Source organism: Littorina saxatilis, linkage group LG9 (assembly GCF_037325665.1).
Source record: "Littorina saxatilis isolate snail1 linkage group LG9, US_GU_Lsax_2.0, whole genome shotgun sequence".
In the NCBI taxonomy this organism is placed as follows: Eukaryota; Metazoa; Mollusca; class Gastropoda; order Littorinimorpha; family Littorinidae; genus Littorina; species Littorina saxatilis.
This window is the reverse complement of record NC_090253.1, coordinates 42359650-42382548: the sequence shown is the minus strand read 5'-3', so window position 1 is coordinate 42382548 and position 22899 is coordinate 42359650. Positions and strand designations below refer to the sequence as shown.

At 41.6% G+C, this 22899-nt stretch overlaps 1 protein-coding gene across 1 annotated transcript in view; it reads left to right on the top strand.

Annotated features, from left to right (window-relative positions):
- Positions 1-20618, top strand: part of LOC138976133 (ATPase MORC2A-like) — a 51341-nt gene extending 30723 nt beyond the window's left edge. Inside the window, exons 26-30 of the mRNA XM_070348956.1 lie at positions 11957-11999; positions 13545-13720; positions 14676-14808; positions 15947-16063; positions 18057-20618. Coding sequence (XP_070205057.1) covers positions 11957-11999; positions 13545-13720; positions 14676-14808; positions 15947-16063; positions 18057-18140 — 553 coding nt within the window. The 3' untranslated portion in view covers positions 18141-20618. The remainder of the gene's footprint in view (positions 1-11956; positions 12000-13544; positions 13721-14675; positions 14809-15946; positions 16064-18056) is intronic.
- The last annotated feature ends 2281 nt before the right edge of the window (positions 20619-22899 follow it).

Sequence of the window (22899 nt, the reverse complement as noted above, 5' to 3'; positions counted from 1 at the left end):
ACAGAAGTCGCAGCACAGGCTTCATGTCTCACCCAGTCACATTATTCTGACACCGGACCAACCAGTCCTAGCACTAACCCCATAAGGCGGAGCAGCCACTAGATTGCCAATTTTAAAGTCTTAGGTATGACCCGGCCGGGGTTCGAACCCACGACCTCCCGATCACGGGGCGGACGCCTTACCACTAGGCCAACCGTGCCGGTGAAACAAAACTGCCCATAGAAGATGACCTGATGTTCTGAAAAAGATGCCTACACATTTTTAATTTTTATTTGGCCTGATTAGCAAAGAGTTCAAGTGTTTGGGCCAAAGAGAACATTTCCAGTGGTGAACAGTTTTGTTTCAGTTTGTGTGTGTACAGTGGAACCCCCCTTTTAAGACCCCCACAGATCTGGGAAAATCGGGTCTTAAAAAGGAGCGAGTCCTAAAGTGGGGGTCATTTTACAGAGGTAATGAACAAACAGTCTGAGAAAACAAGGTCTTAACAAGTCGCGTAAGGCGAAAATACAATATTTAGTCAAGTAGCTGTGGAACTCACAGAATGAAAGTGAACGAAATGTAATTTTTCAGCAAGACCGTATACTCGTAGCATCGTCAGTCCACCGCTCATGGCAAAGGCAGTGAAATTGACAAGAAGAGCGGGGTAGTAGTTGCGCTAAGAAGGATAGCACGCTTTTCTGTACCTCTCTTTGTTTTAATTTTCTGAGCGTGTTTTTAATCCAAACATATCATATCTATATGTTTTTAGAATCAGGAACCGACAAGGAATAAGATAAAAATGTTTTTAAATTGATTTGGACAATTTAATTTTGATAATAATGTTTATATATTTAATTTTCAGAGCTTGTTTTTAATCCGAATATAACATATTTATATGTTTTTGGAATCAGCAAATGATGGAGAATAAGATAAACGTAAATTTGGATCGTTTTATAAATTTTTATTTTTTTTTACAATTTTCAGATTTTTAATGACCAAAGTCATTAATTAATTTTTAAGCCACCAAGCTGAAATGCAATACCGAACCCCGGGCTTCGTCGAAGATTACTTGACCAAAATTTCAACCACTTTGGTTGAAAAATGAGGGCGTGACAGTGCCGCCTCAACTTTCACGAAAAGCCGGATATGACGTCATCAAAGACATTTATCAAAAAAATGAAAAAAACGTTCGGGGATTTCATACCCAGGAACTCTCATGTCAAATTTCATAAAGATCGGTCCAGTAGTTTAGTCTGAATCGCTCTACACACACACACACACACACGCACGCACACACGCACGCACGCACACACACACGCACATACACCACGACCCTCGTTTCGATTCCCCCTCGATGTTAAAATATTTAGTCAAAACTTGACTAAATATAAAAAGGAGGGGGTCTTAAAATGGAGGGGGTCTTAATACCTTACTTTTAAAAGGGGGTTCCACTGTATTGTCTTTTTATTTTATCATGTGAGTAACCAGTGAGTCTTAGTAATTAGCGTTGTTTGTCAACATGGATGGGCGTCAAGCCATAAGAACAAGTCTTAATGTTGAGTTTTTTTAAGTTCAAGTTGTGAAAGTTTATGCACTCGTAGGGTTTGATGACCTCCACACATGAACCAGGTCTGGTTTACCCTCACCACTTTAAAAGTCACAGCTAGGTCGAGTTTGGGTTATTAAATGTTAAATTGTTCATTTATTTCACGTTTTTACAGCGAGAGCTTTGAAACTTTACACACTGTTTTAATTTGATGGAAATGTGGTCGGGTTTGCATTTTAAAGGGATACTACTCCTGACAGGATGGCCACTTTTCAAAAAAGTGTTTGTGTGCGGTTATTGCCCTTTGCTTGATTCTGTGGAAGCTCGGCTTGTGTTGCAAGACAGCTTGGCTGCATCAGTGAAAATGTCTTTTTAGTGTTCAGCCTCTCACAATAATTCACATCAATGGTGCCCTCAGAGATGGCCAAATGTTAACTCTCCAGCCGGGCGAGTAACTTCAAGAAAGTCACTAGCCCGGCAGAAATTTTGTTGGCCAGGTACATACCATACTTGATCTGCAGTGGCTTTAAAACCCGATATTACAACCAAAAGGGTTGCATTTGACCAGAATTTTCATTGGCCAGCCGAACAAGTTGCAAGGCGGTTTTTACAAGCCCGGCAGACGATTTGGCCATCCCTGTGCACTTTTTAGTTCACCCCACTGATTTGTTTTAACAATATTGGGTTGTGGTTTTAGTTTTGAAAGACAGTTGAGGGCCCCAAAGGGGGGGTATCATCACGATCACGGGAAGGGAAATTTTAGCTTTCACGATCACAGTTACCTTGATTTTTGTTTTCACGATCACAAACACCTTGACGAATAGAGGATCATAGAGTGATGCAGCTGTGAAAAATGTACGTTGAAAATAAAATGCTTTGCAATAATGCCCATCACGATCACGAAAACAAATGACGATCACGATCACGAGACTTGATTTTTTTGTCATCACGGATCACGGGCAAAGTCCCATCACGATCACAGAAATGGAAATTTCGGCAATCACGGTCACAGAAAGGTCAAAAAACGCCAATCACGATCACGATTTTAAACCCTTTGGGGCCCTCACAGTTGGTTGGTTGGTTGGTTGGTTGGTTGGTTGGTTGGTTGATTGGTTATTATATTTTATCGTCTCTTCAGCTGATAATGGCTATGCAAGACCAATGCAAGTTTTGTTACTTTTTATATTTAGTCAAGTTTTGACTAAATATTTTAACATCGAGGGGGAATCGAAACGAGGGTATGGTGTATGTGTGTGCGCGTGTGTGTGTGTGCGTGTGTGTGTAGAGCGATTCAGACTAAACTACTTGACCGATCTTTATGAAATTTGACATGAGAGTTCCTGGGTATGAAATCCCCGAACGTTTTTTTCATTTTTTTATAAACGTCTTTGATGACGTCATATCCGGCTTTTCGTGAAAGTTGAGGCGGCACTGTCACGCCCTCATTTTTCAACCAAATTGGTTGAAATTTTGGTCAAGTAATCTTCGACGAAGCCCGGGGTTCGGTATTGCATTTCAGCTTGGTGGCTTAAAAATTAATTAATGACTTTGGTCATTAAAAATCGGAAAATTGTAAAAAAAATTAAACATTTATAAAACGATCCAAATTTACGTTTATCTTATTCTCCATCATTTGCTGATTCCAAAAACATATAAATATGTTATATTCGGATTAAAAACAAGCTCTGAAAATTAAATATATAAAAATTATTATCAAAATTATTTTTTCGAAATCGTTTTAAAAACACTTTCATCTTATTCCTTGTCGGTTCCTGATTCCAAAAACATATAGATATGATATGTTTGGATTAAAAACACGCTCAGAAAGTTAAAACGAAGAGAGGTACAGAAAAGCGTGCTATCCTTCTCAGCGCAACGAATATCCCGCTCTTCTTGTCAATTCCACGGGCACTGCCTTTGCCACGGGCGGTGGAGTGACGATGCTACGAGTATACGGTCTTGCTGCGTTGCGTTGCGTTCAGTTTCATTCTGTGAGTTCGACAGCTACTTGACTAAATATTGTATTTTCGCCTTACGCGACTTGTTTAAGTTCACATGGCAAGCTCCATGCTTAAAAATATTTACAATCAGGTCTATCACTGTATATTTTGAAAGATGATGTATGTTTACTGTAGAACATTTTGCAGGTCTTATGGTAGGTTTACACTGCAGCGATTCAATCGTAGGATTTGTTCCATAGGAGGCGGGGGTGTTCCTCTATACTTATTTAGCTTTGGTGGTGGTTTTTCTGTCGCAAAAGATGCAAAACATGATTGTTTAAACATTAGCATGAATCTTCTTACTTTCTCTCTCTCTCTAGAAAATAGATATTGAGTTTAGTGCAGATTTGTTAGCCTGCTGGCATTTTTTGTTTTAAACAGGAAAGTAAACTTGTCCAGACACTACAGTTTTTCTTTGTAACTCATTGTGTAGAGCAAGAATCAGTTGATTTAAACAAGATTTTATTAAGGAAATACAGGGTGGCATGTATTTGCGATATAAACATTTGTGACCACACAACAAGCTAAGCAAGAATCAGTTGAACCACTGTGTTTCTTTAAATTTGGTACAGTGGAACCACCATTTTAACTCATTGTCTCCCAGGTACGGATATATCCGTACCCACTCATATGGCTCTATCTGACCAGGTACGGATACATCCGCTCAGACTGTTAGCTTCAGTCGCTTCCTGTAACGTCGATCTAACGCCTGCATTCCAGCGTGTTGATACAGAGTTACTACACAGTTACTACAATTCTGAGTGACCTGCTGCAGCACAGCTGGTCTCGGCTAAAATAAACTTGGTCAACATAGGTGGGGTAGAAAGTGTTAAGACCTTCAAATATTTGAGAAAAATACCATATTTGACGGACTACAAGCCGCGACTTTTTTCCAAAAAAAATCGCATTGCGGCTTATAAAGAGATGCGGCTAAAACGTTACCTAAACTAGAATAGCATTCACCTAATGGAAGTCGTCGCGGATTTTCATTTCGCTCGATTAGCGATTACCGGTACTTTATGAGCTCTCTACTCAAGACTCGGCGCTTTTCTCTTTCTTTCGCGAATCTTCGTTTGTCAACAAGTCGTCGTGACAAGATAGCGTACAGAGAAACACCGGATGTATCAGGATCTCGCGCGCGCAAGATTTCGTTTGTTTGTGTCTTGCGATAGTTGGAGGAGCGAGAGCCGCCATGTTGTGTTTTCGTCTGCTCGAAATGTGCGCAAAAGTCATAAATCATCCCCAAAAAGCTTATTCCGGGCGGGACTACGTGTGTGTGTTGGTTACAAATTGTGTGTGATATTTTTCTTCAAACTTTTTCACTTTTCTTCTTTGTTTCACTTGTTTATTCTCGGAGCCGATTTCGCCAAATACCGTACTTTCGTTTGCCTGGTTGTTTTGATTGATTGACACGATCTGATTATATTTTTTTCGACGGCGGCTAATATAGTGACGCGGCCTTTTTGTGGCTCGTCCCAATTTTTTTTTTAAAGTCGGGGGTGCGGCTTATAAAACGGTGCGTCTTGTAATCCGTCAAATACGGTAGGTCCTTAAAGGGAGGGAGTCTTGAAATGGAGAAAAATGTTTACAGGCTATGAAGAAAACAGCCCAGAAAGCAGGGTCTGATAAAGAGGGGGAAGTCTTAAACTGGGGGTTCTTGAAAGGGGGGTTTCCACTGGTTGTCACTGTGTAGAAACATGATCTTTGAAAAGTCATGCTTGTAATTGGAGGTTATGATGGATGGGACACCATTAGTGATTTTCTTTCGATTGCATTTGCCATTGTTTCTAAACAGTGACAAGGAGGAGCGAGAGCCGCCATGTTGTGTTTTCGTCTGCTCGAAATGTGCGCAAAAGTCGTAAATCATCCCCAAAAAGCTTATTCCGGGCGGGACTACGTGTGTGTGTTGGTTACAAATTGTGTGTGTGATATTTTTCTTCAAACTTTTTCACTTTTCTTCTTTGTTTCACTTGTTTATTCTCGGAGCCGATTTCGCCAAATACCGTACTTTCGTTTGCCTGGTTGTTTTGATTGATTGACACGATCTGATTATATTTTTTTCAACGGCGGCTAATATAGTGACGCGGCCTATATGTGGCTCGTCCCAATTTATTTTTTAAAGTCGGGGGTGCGGCTTATAAAACGGTGCATCTTGTAATCCGTCAAATACGGTAGGTCCTTAAAGGGAGGGAGTCTTGAAATGGAGAAAAATGTTTACAGGCTATGAAGAAAACAGCCCAGAAAGCAGGGTCTGATAAAGAGGGGGAAGTCTTAAACTGGGGGTTCTTGAAAGAAGGTTTCCCCTGGTTGTCACTGTGTAGAAACATGATCTTTGAAAAGTCATGCTTGTAATTGGAGGTTATGATGGATGGGACACCATTAGTGATTTTCTTTCGATTGCATTTGCCATTGTTTTTCACTCTTCAAGTTCCATGATGTGGTCATGGTTCAAAAAAGGGTGAAGCCCCCCCCCCCCCTTACCCCCCCCCCCCCCCCCCCACACCTCTTCAAAGTTCTCATCAGGACCTGATCTGTTCTCTGCAAAAATAACATGCTTTTTACAAAAGGTTATGATGAATAGGATGCAATCAGCGATTAGCCGTCTCTTGCATGTCATTATTTTTCTTTCTTCAGGTTACATGCATGATACTTTGCTAAATGAACCGTGGTTTATTCATTCGTCTCTTGATGCATCTGCAATATTGTCAGCAGTTCAGTGATGCGTGCACAATGATGCATGTTGAAAAGGCAGAACCGTAACGCTGATAAACACAGGCAGAGAAAAAGGGGAAGAGTCTGTCCAAGTATTATGTTGCATATCACTGTTTACGGTCGTTCAGAGCCAGTGACTTTGTGATGAATGCTCCATCACCCTGCGGAGACGCGGTGATTTAATTACTCGTCAAACCAGCATACAGGAAATTTGCTCTGTTCATTAATTACAAGCTGGTGAGCCATCATTTCTCCACCCCCATCCCCCCTCCTTGTCTCTCCACTCCCCCTGCTCTCTCCCTATCTGTTTCTCTCTCTCTCTCTCTCTCTCTCTCCCTCTCTCTCTCTGTTCCCCTTTCGCCCTGGTGTAAAGTAAGGAGGGAGGGAGCATTGTAGGGCACTTTGCCGCTAGCTTGAAACATGCCGTCAGCCCTTGTCTCCCGAGAGAGAAAAAGCGGTGTACTGAGGAACCTGTTAAAACCGGCACCATTGCTGCAGTCCAAGATGCCAGAAAGTGCAGTGGAACCCCCTTTTTAGACCCCCTTCCTTTTAAGACCTTGGTTTTTCTCAGGTTTTCTGTTGGTAACCTGTGTAAATGTACCCCCATTTTAAGACTTAACTCCTTTACAAGACCTCATTTTCTCAGATATTTTTTATATCTTAAAAGGGGGGGTATATCTCGATGTACAGCGCTAAGAGCATAGTTAAATTTGTGAAGCGGCGCTATATAAGCTATCTTTATTATTATTATTATTATTTTACTGTCGCAAAAACAAAAAAATTAAACAAACATACGTAACACAAAACAAAATAATGAAAAGGAGGGGGATTAAGAAGAAAGCCACCATTAGTGACAGCTGCAACACCATTCTGGGAATTAAACCTTTGTGCAATGTAAAACCTGTGTGCAATGAATGTATGGGGGGAAATATCAAATAGCAACTCCCTGGGTCAACAAACAACATAACAGCAACAAACAAACAACAACAAAAAAGCTGAAGCAACAACAACAGGTCATTTAGTTAGATACTGTTGGTGATGAAAAGCAAATGAAGGTAACAAAAAACAAAGCAAAAACAACAAGTCGCGTAAGGCGAAATTACAACATTTAGTTTAGCTGTCACGGCATTTTTACAGCAAGAGCGTCAGTCTACCGCTCGATGCAAAGGCAGTGAAATTGACAAGAAGAGCGGGGTAGTAGTTGCGCTGAGAAGGATCGCACGCTTTTCTTTATCTCTATTCTTTTTAACTTTTTGAGCGTGTTTTTAATTCAAACATATCACATCTATATGCTTTTGGAATCAGGAACCCACAAGGAATAAGATGAAATTGTTTTTAAATTGATTTCGGAAATTTTATTTTGATAATAATTTTTATATATTTAATTTTCAGAGCTTGTTTTTAATCCGAATATAACATATTTATATGTTTTTGGAATCAGAAAATAATGAAGAATAAGATGAACGTAAATTTGGATCGTTTTAAAATTTTTTTATTTTTTTTACAATTTTCAGATTTTTAATGACCAAAGTCATTAATTAATTTTTAAGCCACCAAGCTGAAATGCAATACTGAAGTCCGGCCTTCGTCGAAGATTGCTTTGCCAAAATTTCAATCAATTTGATTGAAAAATGAGGTGTGACAGTGCTGCCTCAACTTTTACAAAAAGCCGGATATGACGTCATCAAAGGTATTTATCGAAAAAAATAAAAAGATATCCGGGGATATCATTCCCAGGAACTCTCATGTCAAATTTCATAAAGATCGGTCCAGTAGTTTGGTCTGAATCGCTCTACACACACACACGCACAGACAGACACACACACACACACACACACACACACACACACACACACACACACACACACACACACACACACACACACACACACACACACACATACACCACGACCCTCGTCTCGATTCCCCCTCTACGTTAAAACATTTAGTCAAAACTTGACTAAATGTAAAAAACAACAGCAAGAGCAACACGAAGCCCAAAGCAACAGCAAAGGGTCATTTAGTTAAATACATTTGATGATGGAAAGCAAATTAAAGTAACATTAAAACAACAACAACACGAATCCATAGCAACAAGTAGGGTCAGTTAGATACTGTTGGTGATGAAAAGCAAATTAAGGTAACACAACAACAAAAAACCAATAGCAACAACAAAGATAAGCCAAAAGCAACAAGTATGGGTCAGTTAGTTAGATACTGTTGGTGATGAAAAGCAAATGAAGGTAAAAAATAAAAATAAAAATTAAAAAAAACCAACAGCAAGAGCAACAACAACAAGAGGCGAAGCCTTCAAGGCTCACGTAAGAAATCGACAAACAGTAACACAAACTCAATCACTCCGTCACACATACACACACACACACACACAGTAAGCATAGGTGACACTGTGCAAGAAAGCGAGACACTAGATCTAGATCTGTCTGTCTGCATGTGTAGCCTACTTACAGGGACACGACTGCCAACTAGTCTCGGCCCGCTCAAAATAACAATGACCGAGACTTTCAGTAATTCCTTCGCGTGACGTCTAACCCTCTTACGCCATAATGTGACGTCTTCAAATGTTAAAGTTTCTATCACACACACACACACACACGCACAGACAGACAGAGTTTACCATCGCATAGGCTACACTTACGTGAGCCAAAAATAAGCCAAAGGCAACAACAAGAGGTCAATAAATAAGATACAGTTGGTTATAAAACTCCAATGAAGACAACCAGCAGGGTCATACGCGACGGTCTCCATTGTCCAGTATACAACGACCGGCAGATCCATTTAAACCCAGACCGATCACGCACACACAATCCACTGGTGTTGAGGCCTGCTTACACTGGGCGCTCAGGCAGAAAACTGTCACCGATGCTACTACCGTCTGTTTCAACCATGGCCAAGCTTTGCTGCCAGACTGGGGTTATAGTAAGAGAGAATGCAACTGATTGACACTGGGGGGGGGGGGGGGGGGTGGAGTCGGCTGTCCTTTTTTTGTGCCTTACTCACCAGTGTCAAGTGCCCGTGCCTGGAGAGGACGTAGGGGTGCTTAGGTGGTAATGGGGGAGGGGGAGAAAGAGGTCCCGGTTTTGAGAGAGAAAGGGGGATGAGAGCGCTCAAAATGAATGTGCGAGATAGAGAGAGAGAGAGAGAGAGAGAGAGAGTACACAAATCAACAACAATCAAAAGTAAAACTGGATGTGTCAAGATGAGAGTGAGACTGACTGACTATAAGGGTTTGACGTCCTCTTAGACCAACTGGTCTATATTGTGACAGGTATTGGTAATACGCTGAAGATATGGTGTGATACTTTGATTCGAACAAGCCCGCTGTGGCTGTCTTCTTCGACACACCAGCATTGGGTTTGTCTCGTCAAAGTATCGAAATACGATCATGATAATCAGAGACGAGAGATGATGCATGCGTGTCTTCGTGTTTTCCAAGCCCTGAGACTTTCGCTGTGAACGTGGGATCTTTTTCGTGCGCATGTGTGCACACGGGGGTGTTCGGACACCGAAGAGAGTCTGCACAAAGTTGACTCCGAGAAATAAATCTCTCGCCGAACGTGGGGATCGAACCCACGCTGATAGCGACCAACTGGCTACAAAACCAGCGCGCTACCAACTGAGCTACGTCCCCGCCCGAGAGAGAGAGAGAGAGAGAGAGACAGAGAGAGACAGAGAGAGACAGAGACAGAGACAGAGAGAGAGAGACCAGCAGACAGAACATTCAAACGATGTATTGATGGAGCCGCGGCGGGCCCTGCGAGAGGGGGGCAGTCAAATGGAGGATGAGCATTGTTTACTGAAGCCGTCATTAGAATTTAATTGAAAGCAATTTTCTGTCGGGCCTCGGGGGGGAGAAGGCTGGAAGGCCAGAGATGGAGCGAGGGGGGTATCATGTTGCCCCCGACTGCCCCTCCTACTTTTAGCCTGCCTATGCCCTGCGTTCAAGTGTGAATGTGCAGTTTGGTGCTCTGTCAAGTTGTGGCTGTATTCTTCTATTCCCTCTGTACTGGAGACTGTGTGAGTGTGAGTGTGTGTGTGTTTTCATGTTCATAACTTTATTTTGTGTGTTGTGCGTGTGTGTTTTGTGTGTGTGAGTGTGTGTGTGTGTGTGAGCTCTCGGCAATCTGTCTCTGCTGCACCAACGCATGTCTCAGTTTTGCTCTCCCTGAAAATAAAACATGTAATATCCCAGTGTTAGGTATAACCTCTTCCAGTTCTCTCTCTCTCTCTCTCTCTCTCTCTCTCTCTCTCTCTCTCTCTCTCTCTCTCTATGTCTCTCTCTATGTCTGTCTCTCTGTCTCCCATCTCCCCCCTCTCTCTCCCTCTCTCTGGTCTGTCTGTCTGTCTCCTTTCATTGTTTCAATGTCTCTCTCTTTGTCTCCCACTCTCTCTATCTTTCTTTCTCTCTCTCTCTCTCTCTCTCTCTCTCTCTCTCTCTCTCTCTCTCTCTCTCTCTCTCTCTCTCTCTCTCTCTTTTTTTTATCCCCAGTTTCAACTTTTTCCTCGCTTTCGCATAGTCTCTTTCACTGGCAGACATAATTATAGTCTTTCTATTGTACCGGTTGTCTGTCTGCGTTCTCTCTCTCTCTCTCTTTCTTTCCCTCACTCTTTCCCTCCGTTCTTCTACCTTGTCTTAAATTGACGTTCACATGGCAGGCGTTCAACCAACTTTCCCCAAAATTTTGTCGGTTTGAAATCGCTCCCGAGTTGTCGAGGCGAAAAGTCTGGCCCTGACGATTTAGGTTCGATTTAGGCAGGATTTACTCGAAAACTCAGTTGAACGCTGGCCGTGACTTGGCGCAGATTTTGCGCAGACTTTTATTTTTTTTATCGCGCTTACTGATTGGTTAGTTCGATCCACTTAGTTATATATAGCTATTTCAACTGCTCTTCCCGCATTAGGAGGTAGCTCCGATAGCTGAACTGGCCGAGAATCTTTGCTTTAAAATTGTTTGAGTAGTTTGCACTGTTCACATGGGCAGCGATTTTGATTTGACGTTGTGCCGACTACCCCCCGCGGGTTAGGGGGAAGAATTTACCCGATGCTCCCCAGCATGTCGTAAGAGGCGACTAACGGATTCTGTTTCTCTTTTTACCCTTGTTAAGTGTTTCTTGTATAGAATATAGTCAATTTTTGTAATGATTTTAGTCAAGCAGTATGTAAGAAATGTTAAGTCCTTTGTACTGGAAACTTGCATTCTCCCAGTAAGGTAATACATTGTACTACGTTGCAAGCCCCTGGAGCAAATTTTTGATTAGTGCTTTTGTTGTGAACAAGAAGCAATTGACAAGTGGCTCTATCCCATCTCCCCCCTTTCCCCGTCGCGATAAAACCTTCGTGGTTGAAAACGACGTTAAACATTAAATAAATAAAGAAAGAAAGTTGTCCTGACTAAAATAATTTGAAAGTTGGTAGAAAGTTGGTAGAAAGTCTGCAATGTGAACCGCACTTTAGTCTGTTGACTAGTTTCTGATTCCCTAAAGACACACCGGTATCACAAGCATATAAATGTGCCTGTGTCAGTAGCCATGGATGATTTGCGCTGTTACGTTGAGTCAAGTGACCAGGGTGTTAATGAAAGTAGTTTGTCCCGTGGGTCTGTCTGGCGCATGACCCTGTCTGCCCTTTGGTCACGATTCATTCTTCGCACTTTTCTCGCCATTTGGTATGACAATTTTTTTGTTTTGTTCTGTTTTCTAGGTATGAAAAGCAAAGTTCAGACATCAAAGTCATCAAAGACAAGGTAAGAATTTGTTTGTATTCAAATGTTCGTCTTAAAGTGAGTTAAACTACAAATTGCCTTTCTCAGACAGCTTGAAAAAAAGAAAAGAAAAAAGCCCTCACACACAGAAACCGAACCAAAGAAAGAATTAAACAAAGGAAGTAAGAACAATAGAAACAAAGAAATAACAAAAGGAGGCAAAATAAAGAAATAAAAGAAAGAAAACAATGTTGGGTTGAGATTCGTGGACAACAACAGAATTTTTTTTAAAGATGACCTGTGTGCAATATTTTTTGTGTGGATATGAAGTGTAACCTGAATGAATAGAAATGAGTCAAACAAAGACAATGAGTATCTTTACCACGTTTAAAGAAAAATCGCTCTTTTGTGTCTCGATCATACCACACTTAAACCAAAATGGTTCTTTTGTGTCTCCCTAGTACCACATTTAAACAAAAATCATTCTTTTGTGTCTCCCCACCAAACTTTAAAAAAAATCATTCTTTTGTGCCTCCCTGCCACATTTTAACCAAAAGAAATCTTTTATGTTTCTCTATACCATATCTAAACAAGAACCATTCTTTTGTGTCTCCCTACCACATTTAACCAAAAATAAATCTTTTATGTTTCCCTATACCATATCTAAACAATGGTTCTTGTCATCATTTTCACGAGTTTTCATTCACAAGCACCTGGGAAATAAATCTCATGTTCCCCGTGCAATAACTCGAGGTGGTGAATGGGTTTGAGCTTTCATGTGAAACGTGGATTGTCAAAGTAAAAGCCAATCAGGCTGATTGTTTGATGTGTGGAACCATCGTGGCTTTGGATTTGTGTTTCCGAGGACAACGATTGTAAGCATTGACTCTCAAAGACCCAATCAATGTTGATAATTACCGCGGCGACTCATGGTCAATTTGCAACTTATCTCTGTGATCACAAAATCCACACGAAACTAGTCATAAACACTTAAAAGAAAAGAAATATGCTCAACACTTACTGAATTCACAGGTATGATCGCAGCTCTGTACATTTTCAGACTGGAAGAAAAGCGTCAACAAGCTACGTTTGACGTCACATACAAGTTTGACGTGTTATCTCGTGCTACTGTGACGATGCTTTGTGGCCCGGAGTTGGATTCTAAAAATTCGTCTCCCTGTGGGTTATTGTGCATTTTGTTGCACAACCAAAATGATAACAAAAACGATGTTTGGTGGCTTGTTGTCAGACCAGCATTTTTTTGTTGGCCCTCTGGGAGCAAATCGCCTTTTGTCTCATATTTATCAACCGCGGCCTTCGGCCTTGGTCGATAAAGATGAAACAAAAGACGATATGGTCCCCTTGGACCAACAAAAAAGCTGGTCTGTCAACAAGCCACCAAACATCTTATATTCTTTTGTGTCTCCCTGCCACATTTAAACAAAAATAAATCTTTTATGTTTCCCTATACCATATCTAAACAAGAACCATTCTTTTGTGTCTCCCTACCACATTTAAACAAAAATCGTTCTTTTGTGTCTCCCTCCCTCCTTCTCCCTCTCCCCCCAAAACACCACCATCAATCAGGATGACGCAGAGACAGACGAGAAGCCCCCCACACCGCCCCCCTCTGCAGCAGCGACAACCAAACCCCCACCAGCACAAGAGACAGCAGAGGCCCCAACATCATCCACCACCACCACCACCCCCACCCCATCGGCCTCCACCGCACAGCACCATGAAGAGATTGCTAACGGTTACAGGTAAACTTTTAAATTTTTATTGTTTGGACGTGTGTTTTGTGTGTTGGAGTCGGGTGAGATTAGCATGATACGAGCGTATTAGTTGGGGTAACAAAACTTCGCGAAGGCGACTTCATGAAGCTTGCTGCTTGAAGCTTTGGCACTGATTTTGTTCGTAAAAAGACTGTGCGAATGCAACTTCGGGCTCCGTGTAGGACAGCCTTCACAGCTGTGAAATGACTTGAGAGCAGATCAGGAAATGGTGTGCATAAAGACAGATGTGATTTTTTGTGGAATAGTGTTTGTGTGTGTCACTCTGTGTGTCACTGTGTGTGTGTGTGTTTTGGCAGAAGAGATGTTAGATTAACGTATCAGTTTTCTTCCTCTTGGTGTATTTTGCATTCAGTGATGTCAGTTTGATGTGGTTCGGTCATGCCATTGCTGCCTGAATATCCATGACGTCATATCTACACGTACGCGTACAGGTCTTGGCTACACGTTCGCTCATCTATAACACTAAATAGACAGATCTGGATGTGGAACTTTTCAGCACGTGTACGGGTAACGTCATCAAATCTAGTTTTTACGTCACGCGTTTGCCAAGATGTGCAGTCTTGGTGGGAGCCAAACAACGAATGATTTGGTACATTGGAGAAAAAAAGTGAGTCACGGGTGACGCAATATCTACACGTACAGGTCTTGGCTACACGTTCGCAAACCTAGAACACTGTAATATGTACACGTACACGTACAGGTCTTGGCTACACGTTCGCTCATCTAGAACACTGTAATATCTACACGTACGCGTACAGGTCTTGGCTACACGTTCGCTCATCTAGAACACTGTAATATCTACACGTACGCCTACAGGTCTTGGCTACACGTTCGATCATCAAGAACACTGTAATATCTACATGTACGCGTACAGGTCTTGGCTACACGTTCGCTCATCTAGAACACTAATGATCTATTGCAGAACGTGTCTTCGCTACTTCCTACCCCCACAATGGGTGATGGACAAGGAGACGATATCACAGATGACGCTCCAAGAGCTGGCAGACTTCCCTCTAGATGATTTCTTTGACCATTACGAACGAGGTTTGAGAAGGGTGAGTGTCTTTATGTCTTCTGTGTACTTTATTTTGTGGTTTTTAAGAAATGTACAGTATTCATCCAAAAAATCCAACTCAGCACAACTTTGCTTGTTGTGCTCTATTTATTTTAGTTGATTGTATGTGGCATTGTTATAGATCTGCAATTTTATGAATAAATTGTTTAAACAAAAACCTTTTAAAACAAGAGGCGAAGCCTTCAAGGCTCACGTAAGAAATCGACAAACAGTAACACAAACTCAATCACTCCGTCACACATACACACACACACACACACACACACACACACAGTAAGCATAGGTGAAACTGTGCAAGAAAGCGAGACACTAGATCTGCCAACTAGTCTCGGCCCGCTCACAATAACAATGACCGAGACTTTCAGTAATTCCTTCGCGTGACGTCTAACCCTCTTACGTCATAATGTGACGTCTTCAAATGTTAAAGTTTCTATCACACACGTCAAACACTTTTGACCGAGACGTAATCTTCTTATGCGAGCTTTATCCATAGACTCGGAAATGTTAAAGTTTCTATCACACACACACACACGCACGCACGCACGCACAGACAGACAAAAGTTAGCATCGCATAGGCTACACTTACGTGAGCCAAAAACTGCACAATACAAGGAGTTGTTATGATGTTGAGTTTGGTTATTTGTCCAAGTGGAGGGTTGGTCTTATTCCAAATGAAAGCCAAGCCAGATCTGTGATTGAAAACAGAATTGTTTCCACGGAAGGAGTGTGCCCATAATGCCTGTATGTTTGAGGCTGATCAGCAACTTTCAGCCAGGATGTATCTGCTTTTCTTGTTGTTATTGATGATGGTGGTGGTTGTTGCACCCAAAGGAATTTTGTCTAATTTTGTTGATGCGTAGTTGTTAATCGGTTTCTCAGTTATGAATGCTGCTCTTTGCATCCCAAGTCGTGTGTTGGTTGGTTATTGTTACATTTAGTCAAGTTTTGTTTTTTAATGTCCTTACAACCGTTATGGCTAACAGGGATCTTTATTCGTATGTCGTTTCAGACGCATTCTTCACTTTTTCTACGTTTTTTGAAATAAAATTTACTTGTAGTTTCTATGCATCAAGTGGTCAATTTTAGACAAATTTTGTTTTATCTTCTTTTTTTTTTAGTTGGTGAGCAACTTTCAGACAGAAGCAGCAGCACAGAAACAGGAGGCAGAAAACTCAAAGACCAAACTGGCCTCTGTACGCAAACTGATCGCTAAACTTCTCAAGTCCACGAACGAGGTTTGTCGATGTCTTTAGAATATGTCAATTTTTTTATTTTTTAATTTTTTTTTAAGAAGGGACCTTGCATGATATGATATTATAATAATAATAATAATAATAAATGAGCATTTATATAGCGCAACATCATAACTTTACAATTATGCTCTTTGCGCTTGACACATTTAAAATTAAAACACAGTTATACAAGCATTTACATCTACATTCATAGTCAACAACGCTTAATTAAAATTAATTTATGCAGAATATTTGGAATTGACTGGTAGAAGTGTGTGTGTGTGTGTGTGTGTGTGTGTGTGTGTGTGTGTGTGTGTGTGTGTGTGTGTGTGTGTGTGTGTGTGTGTGTGTGTGTGTGTGTGTGTGCGGGCGAGAGGGTGGGATATTCATCTGTTTCCTTGCCTGGTGTGTTTGTGTCTGTGTGTTTGTGTTATTACTTGTGAACAGTTTTTGTTCAGTACTCCCCCCTCCCTCCACACACACAGACTTCTTATGACAAATGTAAGTGTATTGCCTCATGGCCTTGTAACAGCTATCAACTACCCCCCCCCCCCCTCCCCCCCCCCCCCCCCCCCCCCCCACACACACACACCTATTCCCCCACACACATGCCTTAAACATTAAAACAACAACACACCAGCACCACCACAACCCCCAACCCACAACAAGAACTGTGTCCCAGCAGAGCAGCGTGTAACAAGGTGGGGATGAAAGGGAAGTCAGACAGCACTTAGAGGGCACACACAAATCAATGACCCGCCCGGTCCACGGCCCCATAATGCCTTGCAATCCATACTGGTCGTCTGCTGGCCGCAATGTCTTCTGGGACCCCCTTACAAGATGTTGTGTCGGAGAGGTTGGACTGGACTGGACACTATGTTCTTGCTGACCTGGTGGGGGGGGGGGGGGGGGGGCTTGGGGGGAGTGTTAGGGCAGTTTTTGGTTTCGCTCTATTGTCTGTGTTGTACACTGACCTAATATCCATTTGTATGTTTATACTCTTTTCGGGGTTAAACGAATGAGATAGTTGTTTCAGCTATATAGGTAATAGCTGCAGTTTACACGGAATTTGTCTGACCAAACAGTACTTTGGAAGCCAAGGCAACAAAGACTCAATCATTCTTCGTAGATTGAGTCCAAAAAATAATCCACTTTGCCTTCCTGACAAAATCCATGATATGCCTTCCTGAAAAACTACGATAGACAAATTTTCACCAGCATGTTCTAATTACGGAAAATGGACAATGTAGCAATTACGGATTTCATTTGAATAATTTCTTCAACACACATTAATTTTTACGACGTCTTTTGACAGTTCTTTTACAAAAACAACAAAAGATGGCACTTTACGGTACAAATGACGAGCGTGGTATGATTGATATGAATCTTCAAGTTGAAGTGATCTGTTGCGCCTAGCTCTCCTCCTTAGCCCCTTGCCCTAACGTCACTTGTCTTATCGAACTGCAACCAACAGAACCTTATTGACTTACCAACGAGGACATGGCTAGTACCCGCATGACCCTTGACGTAACATGGCCGCAGACAAAACACTTTGCATGTTGGGATGAGGAGCAGGGCACAATTGATGGGTAGGGGTTATATGTTCGCCTCCATCTGTAGAGAGCTTTCAGCTTGGATGACCTCCCTTGAGGCGTATTGACTCCCTCATCGTTCGGGTGTGTATGTGAGGGGGGGGAGGGGGGGTGTGTGGGGGCAGAAACGAAGAGAGAGAGACAGAGAGAGAGAGAGAGAGGGTGGTCGAGCAGAAGAACGCTGATATTGTTTTACGAGAATGGACGTTAAGATTACAACGTTTGTATGGGAGAATCTGTATTGTTTCGGCATTTCCTGTGGACTGAAGGTGACGAATAGAGCAAACGAGCATCCTGAATTGTTAAACAAATTAACAAATAAAGTTTAACATTACTAATTAGGGACACCAAAACGAAGGAAATTCACGAAAATCAAGATATTTCACGAAAAGGCTCTTTTTCAGGAATTTGACATTGACCCAGAAGCGGATGGCGACCAAGTGGACGAACTGCTGTCCATGTGTGTCCGTCAGGCCGTCCAGTCATAGGACCCGTCAGCGTTTACCACGACAACCCCGCTCTCAAGTCACGTGACTGCCGTGACGTCAGCTCCCGAAAAGAAAGGATTGGAACCTGTTGTGTTCATTGGCAGATTCACCTCCCTCACTCCTAACCGTCTCAAACCGGATGTGCAGTAAAGAAGATGCACCATGACCTTGATACAAGGTCGTTGCTATGGCGGCTGTTGTCATTTTATCATAATACGCAGTACTCTGTAGTCCCATAAAATGCCATGTGTTGAATGTGTTGTTTTTGCCTTTGAATGTGAAAACAGTGTCCTAAAAAAAAAAGAGAAGCGTATGGTACGTGTAATGGACACTATGGGGTGAGTAGTGCGAGTGCGACAGTACCGGAAGACGTTCGGTTGTACTTAGGAGGTGCTTGAGACCCGGACGGCAGCACTGTAGGATTCCATAAGAGTGCACGTGTTCTTTTAGGAATAATCACAGACCATGACTTCAGCTGTGAAGCCGTTTCTATCTCAGATGATTTATTTCCAGTGAGAACATAAACCGCACCCACCTTCATTGCATGTGTTCTTAAGTTTGCTTGCTGTCACAAGTCTTGTGTACATATTGGTTTTAATATGATTTAGTTCATGTTTGTTTTTACATTTAGTCAAGTTTTGACTAAATGTTTTAACGTAGAGGGGGGAAATCGAGACGAGGGTCGTGGTGTATGTGCGTGTGTGTGTGTGTAGAGCGATTCAGACTAAACTACTGGACCGATCTTTATGAAATTTGACATGAGAGTTCCTGGGTATGAAATCCCCATACGTTTTTTTCATTTTTTTGATAAATGTCTTTGATGACGTCATATCCGGCTTTTTGTGAAAGTTGAGGCGGCACTGTCACGCCCTCATTTTTCAACCAAATTGGTTGAAATTTTTGTCAAGCAATGTTCGACGAAGCCCGGACTTCGGTATTGCATTTCAGCTTAGTGGCTTAAAAATTACTTAATGACTTTGGTCATTAAAAAACTGAAAATTGTAAAAAAAAATATTTTTTTTATAAAACGATCCAAATTTACATTCATCTTATTCTCCATCACTTGCTGATTCCAAAAACATATAAATATGTTATATTGGGATTAAAAACAAGCTCTGAAAATTAAATATATAAAAATTAATATGAAAATTAAATTTTCCAAATCAATTTAAAAACACTTTCATCATATTCCTTGTCGGTTCCTGATTCCAAAAACATATAGATATGATATGTTTGGATTAAAAACACGCTCAGAAAGTTAAAACGAAGAGAGGTACAGAAAAGCGTGCTATCCTTCTCAGCGCAAGTACTACCCCGCTCTTCTTGTCAATTTCACTGCCTTTGCCGTGAGCGGTGGACTGACGATGCTACGAGTATACGGTCTTGCTGCGTTGCATTGCGTTCAGTTTCATTCTGTGAGTTCGACAGCTACTTGACTAAATGTTGTATTTTCGCCTTACGCGACTTGTTTTAGCATTCATCTGTTTTAAGAAACCAATGTATTGTCGATTTCTGAAAGGGGAAGAAGATTGTTCTTGTGTTACTTGAAGGACAAAGGCAGTGAACAACTTAAATAAAAAAGAAAGCCTTTCCTTTTATGTGGTCTTCTCAATGGTTTGTAACTGGACGGCGCTTTTACTATGATGAACTGTTGAGAGTATGGAGATCTCATTGGCGCGAGTCATTCAGAGATTGATACTCAGAAATGACACCAGTGCTGATGTCCAATCGTTTGAAAACATAATGAAAAAAATAATTGACATGTAAAGCACATTGTATGCCTTTTCAATCTGTAACACTACTACAGATTGGATTCTAAAAGACGCACACACATTTCTATCCACAAAATGGCCAGGTATACTTTATTTTCGGGATCTCTCCGTGTTTTAAAGACATGGCGCCGCTTTGAAAATGTCGAACGGTCGCAAGGTGAAAAGAGAACTTGAACGCGATAAATATCTGCATAAAGCTGGACGTATCGGCGAGTTTTGTAGAGAAGCAGCGAGGGGTGACGGTTTGGCGAAATCATTACAGTAGAACCCCCCTTTTAAGACCTCCAAAAATCTGAAAAAATCAGGCCTTTAAAAGGAGGGAGTCTTAAAATGGGGGTACACTTACAGAGGTTCTGAATGGAAAGTCCAAGAAAACAGGGTCTTAAAAGGGAGGAAGTCTTACTTTGGGGGGTCTTAAAAGGGGGGTTCCACTGTATACCGTAATGAGGGAAATGGTACAGATATACATGGGCAGGAGAGCAGTATGACAACGACAGTGGCAGGCTTGCCCGGACACCAGAAAAGAGTTTTGACAGAACTTACGATGAGTTGGCGAAAATATCTCCTCCCTGTTCAGAGCTTCTTATTATTCTCCCAGACGCCAGGAGACTGGTTCCGCGTAACTCTTACTAATTGTTTTTGTCTTTATTTCGAGCGCTTACTTCCCTTTATATCTTAGATCTAAACACACACACACACACACACACACACAAACACACAAAAACCAGGAACATTAGACCAGTTGGACATAGTCGTACACAGTGTGTTTGACAGGCTACTTGAAGTCTGGATTTCTGCATTTTCGAGAAAAAAATGGTGAATTTCCAGGATCATGATGTTTGAAATTGAGTATGTGTACGCCTGTTTGAATGTGTGACAGTTAAAATGTGACACTTTTGACACGACCATGTCAGTGAGACGAACGTCGTTCTTAAAAGATCGTTGCTATTTACTGGGAATACATAACTGAACCAGTAACGGGACTTTCAAGTTTGCATAGCTTTTTGGTGCAAGAGCTTTTTTCTCTTTCTTTCTTTGTTTCTTTCTTTATTTGGTGTTTAATGTCGTTTTCAACCACGAAGGTTATATCGCGACGGGCTTTTTTCTCTTCTTTTATTGTATAGTAGGAGAGGTCAAGAAAAGTCGTCACGGTGTGTTTTGCTGTTGTCGTATGTCATTAAAAACGTGTCTCTTCTTGACCCTATCTTCTATGACGTGAAAACTGAAAGAAAATTCGCGAAGACGTCATAGTGTGAATAATGGCGTCACGTAAAAATGCTGTCACTTCTCCTGCATGTCTCCCAAGGAACTGAAAAAGAATTTCGAGAATGAAGTTCGTCTCGCTGACTTCGTCTTGTTAGAAGTAGAAAATTACTGGCAAGGTCACCGCCAGTTCGTGCATGTCTCGGTATCGTATATCATTAATATGTACAGAAGTTGCGGTTTCCAGTACTGACGGTTTGCAACTCTGAACTGCTATCACTAGGAATGGATCTTAAAGCTTTTAAGATAGGGAAAACATGCGTGTGCGAATTGTTTGGTTGTTGTTCGCTTTGGATGTCCAAAGATCAAAATGAATGTATTCAATTTTTACTGCAGTCGAATGTTTTACCTCGTTCATAGTCACAACTTGGACAGATGTGTCATTATTATGTTTTATTACTGTTGAATTGAACTGAATGTTTTTTGCCTGTAAAAAATTATGATGTTAGAAAAAAAGAAAAGAGTATGCAGCTTTAATGCTGCTAAAATAAGCTGAGTTGTTTGTTTCGTGTGTGTGTGTGTGTGTGTGTGTGTGTGTGACGGTGTGTGTGTGTGTGAGTGAATGTCTATGTCTGTGTGGGCGAGCGCGTTCACGCTGAGTTTCGGGTTAGAAATAAATCACTGATAACATTTGTATCGCCCCACGAGGAGCCATTCTTATTTTTAATTTTTTATTTTTACACTTTCATTTGTATCAGATATTTGATTTTAATCTCATTCCATAAACAAGGGCAACTGTTTGGGATGACGTTTTCGTCGAGATTTGATTGTGTCAGGCACATTGTTCCAGGTGACGATGTATCTCTCTCTCTCTCTCTCTCTCTCTCTCTCTCTCTCTCTCTCTCTCTCTCTCTCTCTCTCTCTCTCTCTCTCTCTTTTTCCCACACACACACACACACTTGAGTCACACACTCTCGCCCATACACACGATCTCTCTTTCTGTCTCTCACATACATACACACCATCCCCCTCTCTCTTACAAACATTGTCAGACACACATGTATACATACACATCCTCAATCACATTCACTCTCTCTCTCTCACACACACACGCAAACTCACACACACACGCAAACTCACACACACACACACACACTTTTTCAGGGCAGACTGAGCAAGCTTTGAAAAAAAGAAGAAAAAAAACCACGCTCAGAAGTCTGTGAGTCAATCTCAAAACAACTTTGGTGCCCGACATCTGTTCTGGGCCTTGTCTGATGAATGCGACCCGATCTTTGGGTGAGCCACCGTGAAACCCGCATCCATTTTGTGGTACCTCCACTGTCTCGCGAAAAATCTTGATCACCCCCTGAAGTGATAAACCGTGATGAAGCTTTTGCACATGGTACAGGACATAATATTACGTAGGGGCCTAATGTTTTTGAAGCCTTCACACAGCCTCCTGTAAACCATCCGTTTCTGGTCCCAGATACTGTCAGGCTTTTACACACAGTACAAACACCCTTTCGTTTCTCACCGCTTGAGAACATCCTAGGTGACCTCCGTAAAGAGCCAGCATTTTTCAAAGAATTTATTTTTGCGTGGCCAGCCGGATTGTCTGTACCACAATCGGCGTTGTGCACATTCAACTTTTCCAGTTTTTTGTTTGTTTTTTCGTTTGTTTTGCTTTGGAAGTTATACAGATTTAAAGTGCTAGCTGTTTTGGTTTCATGTCCAGGGATTGTTAAACTATATTGTGTAAGTGACGTTTGATGTTGGTTGACTGT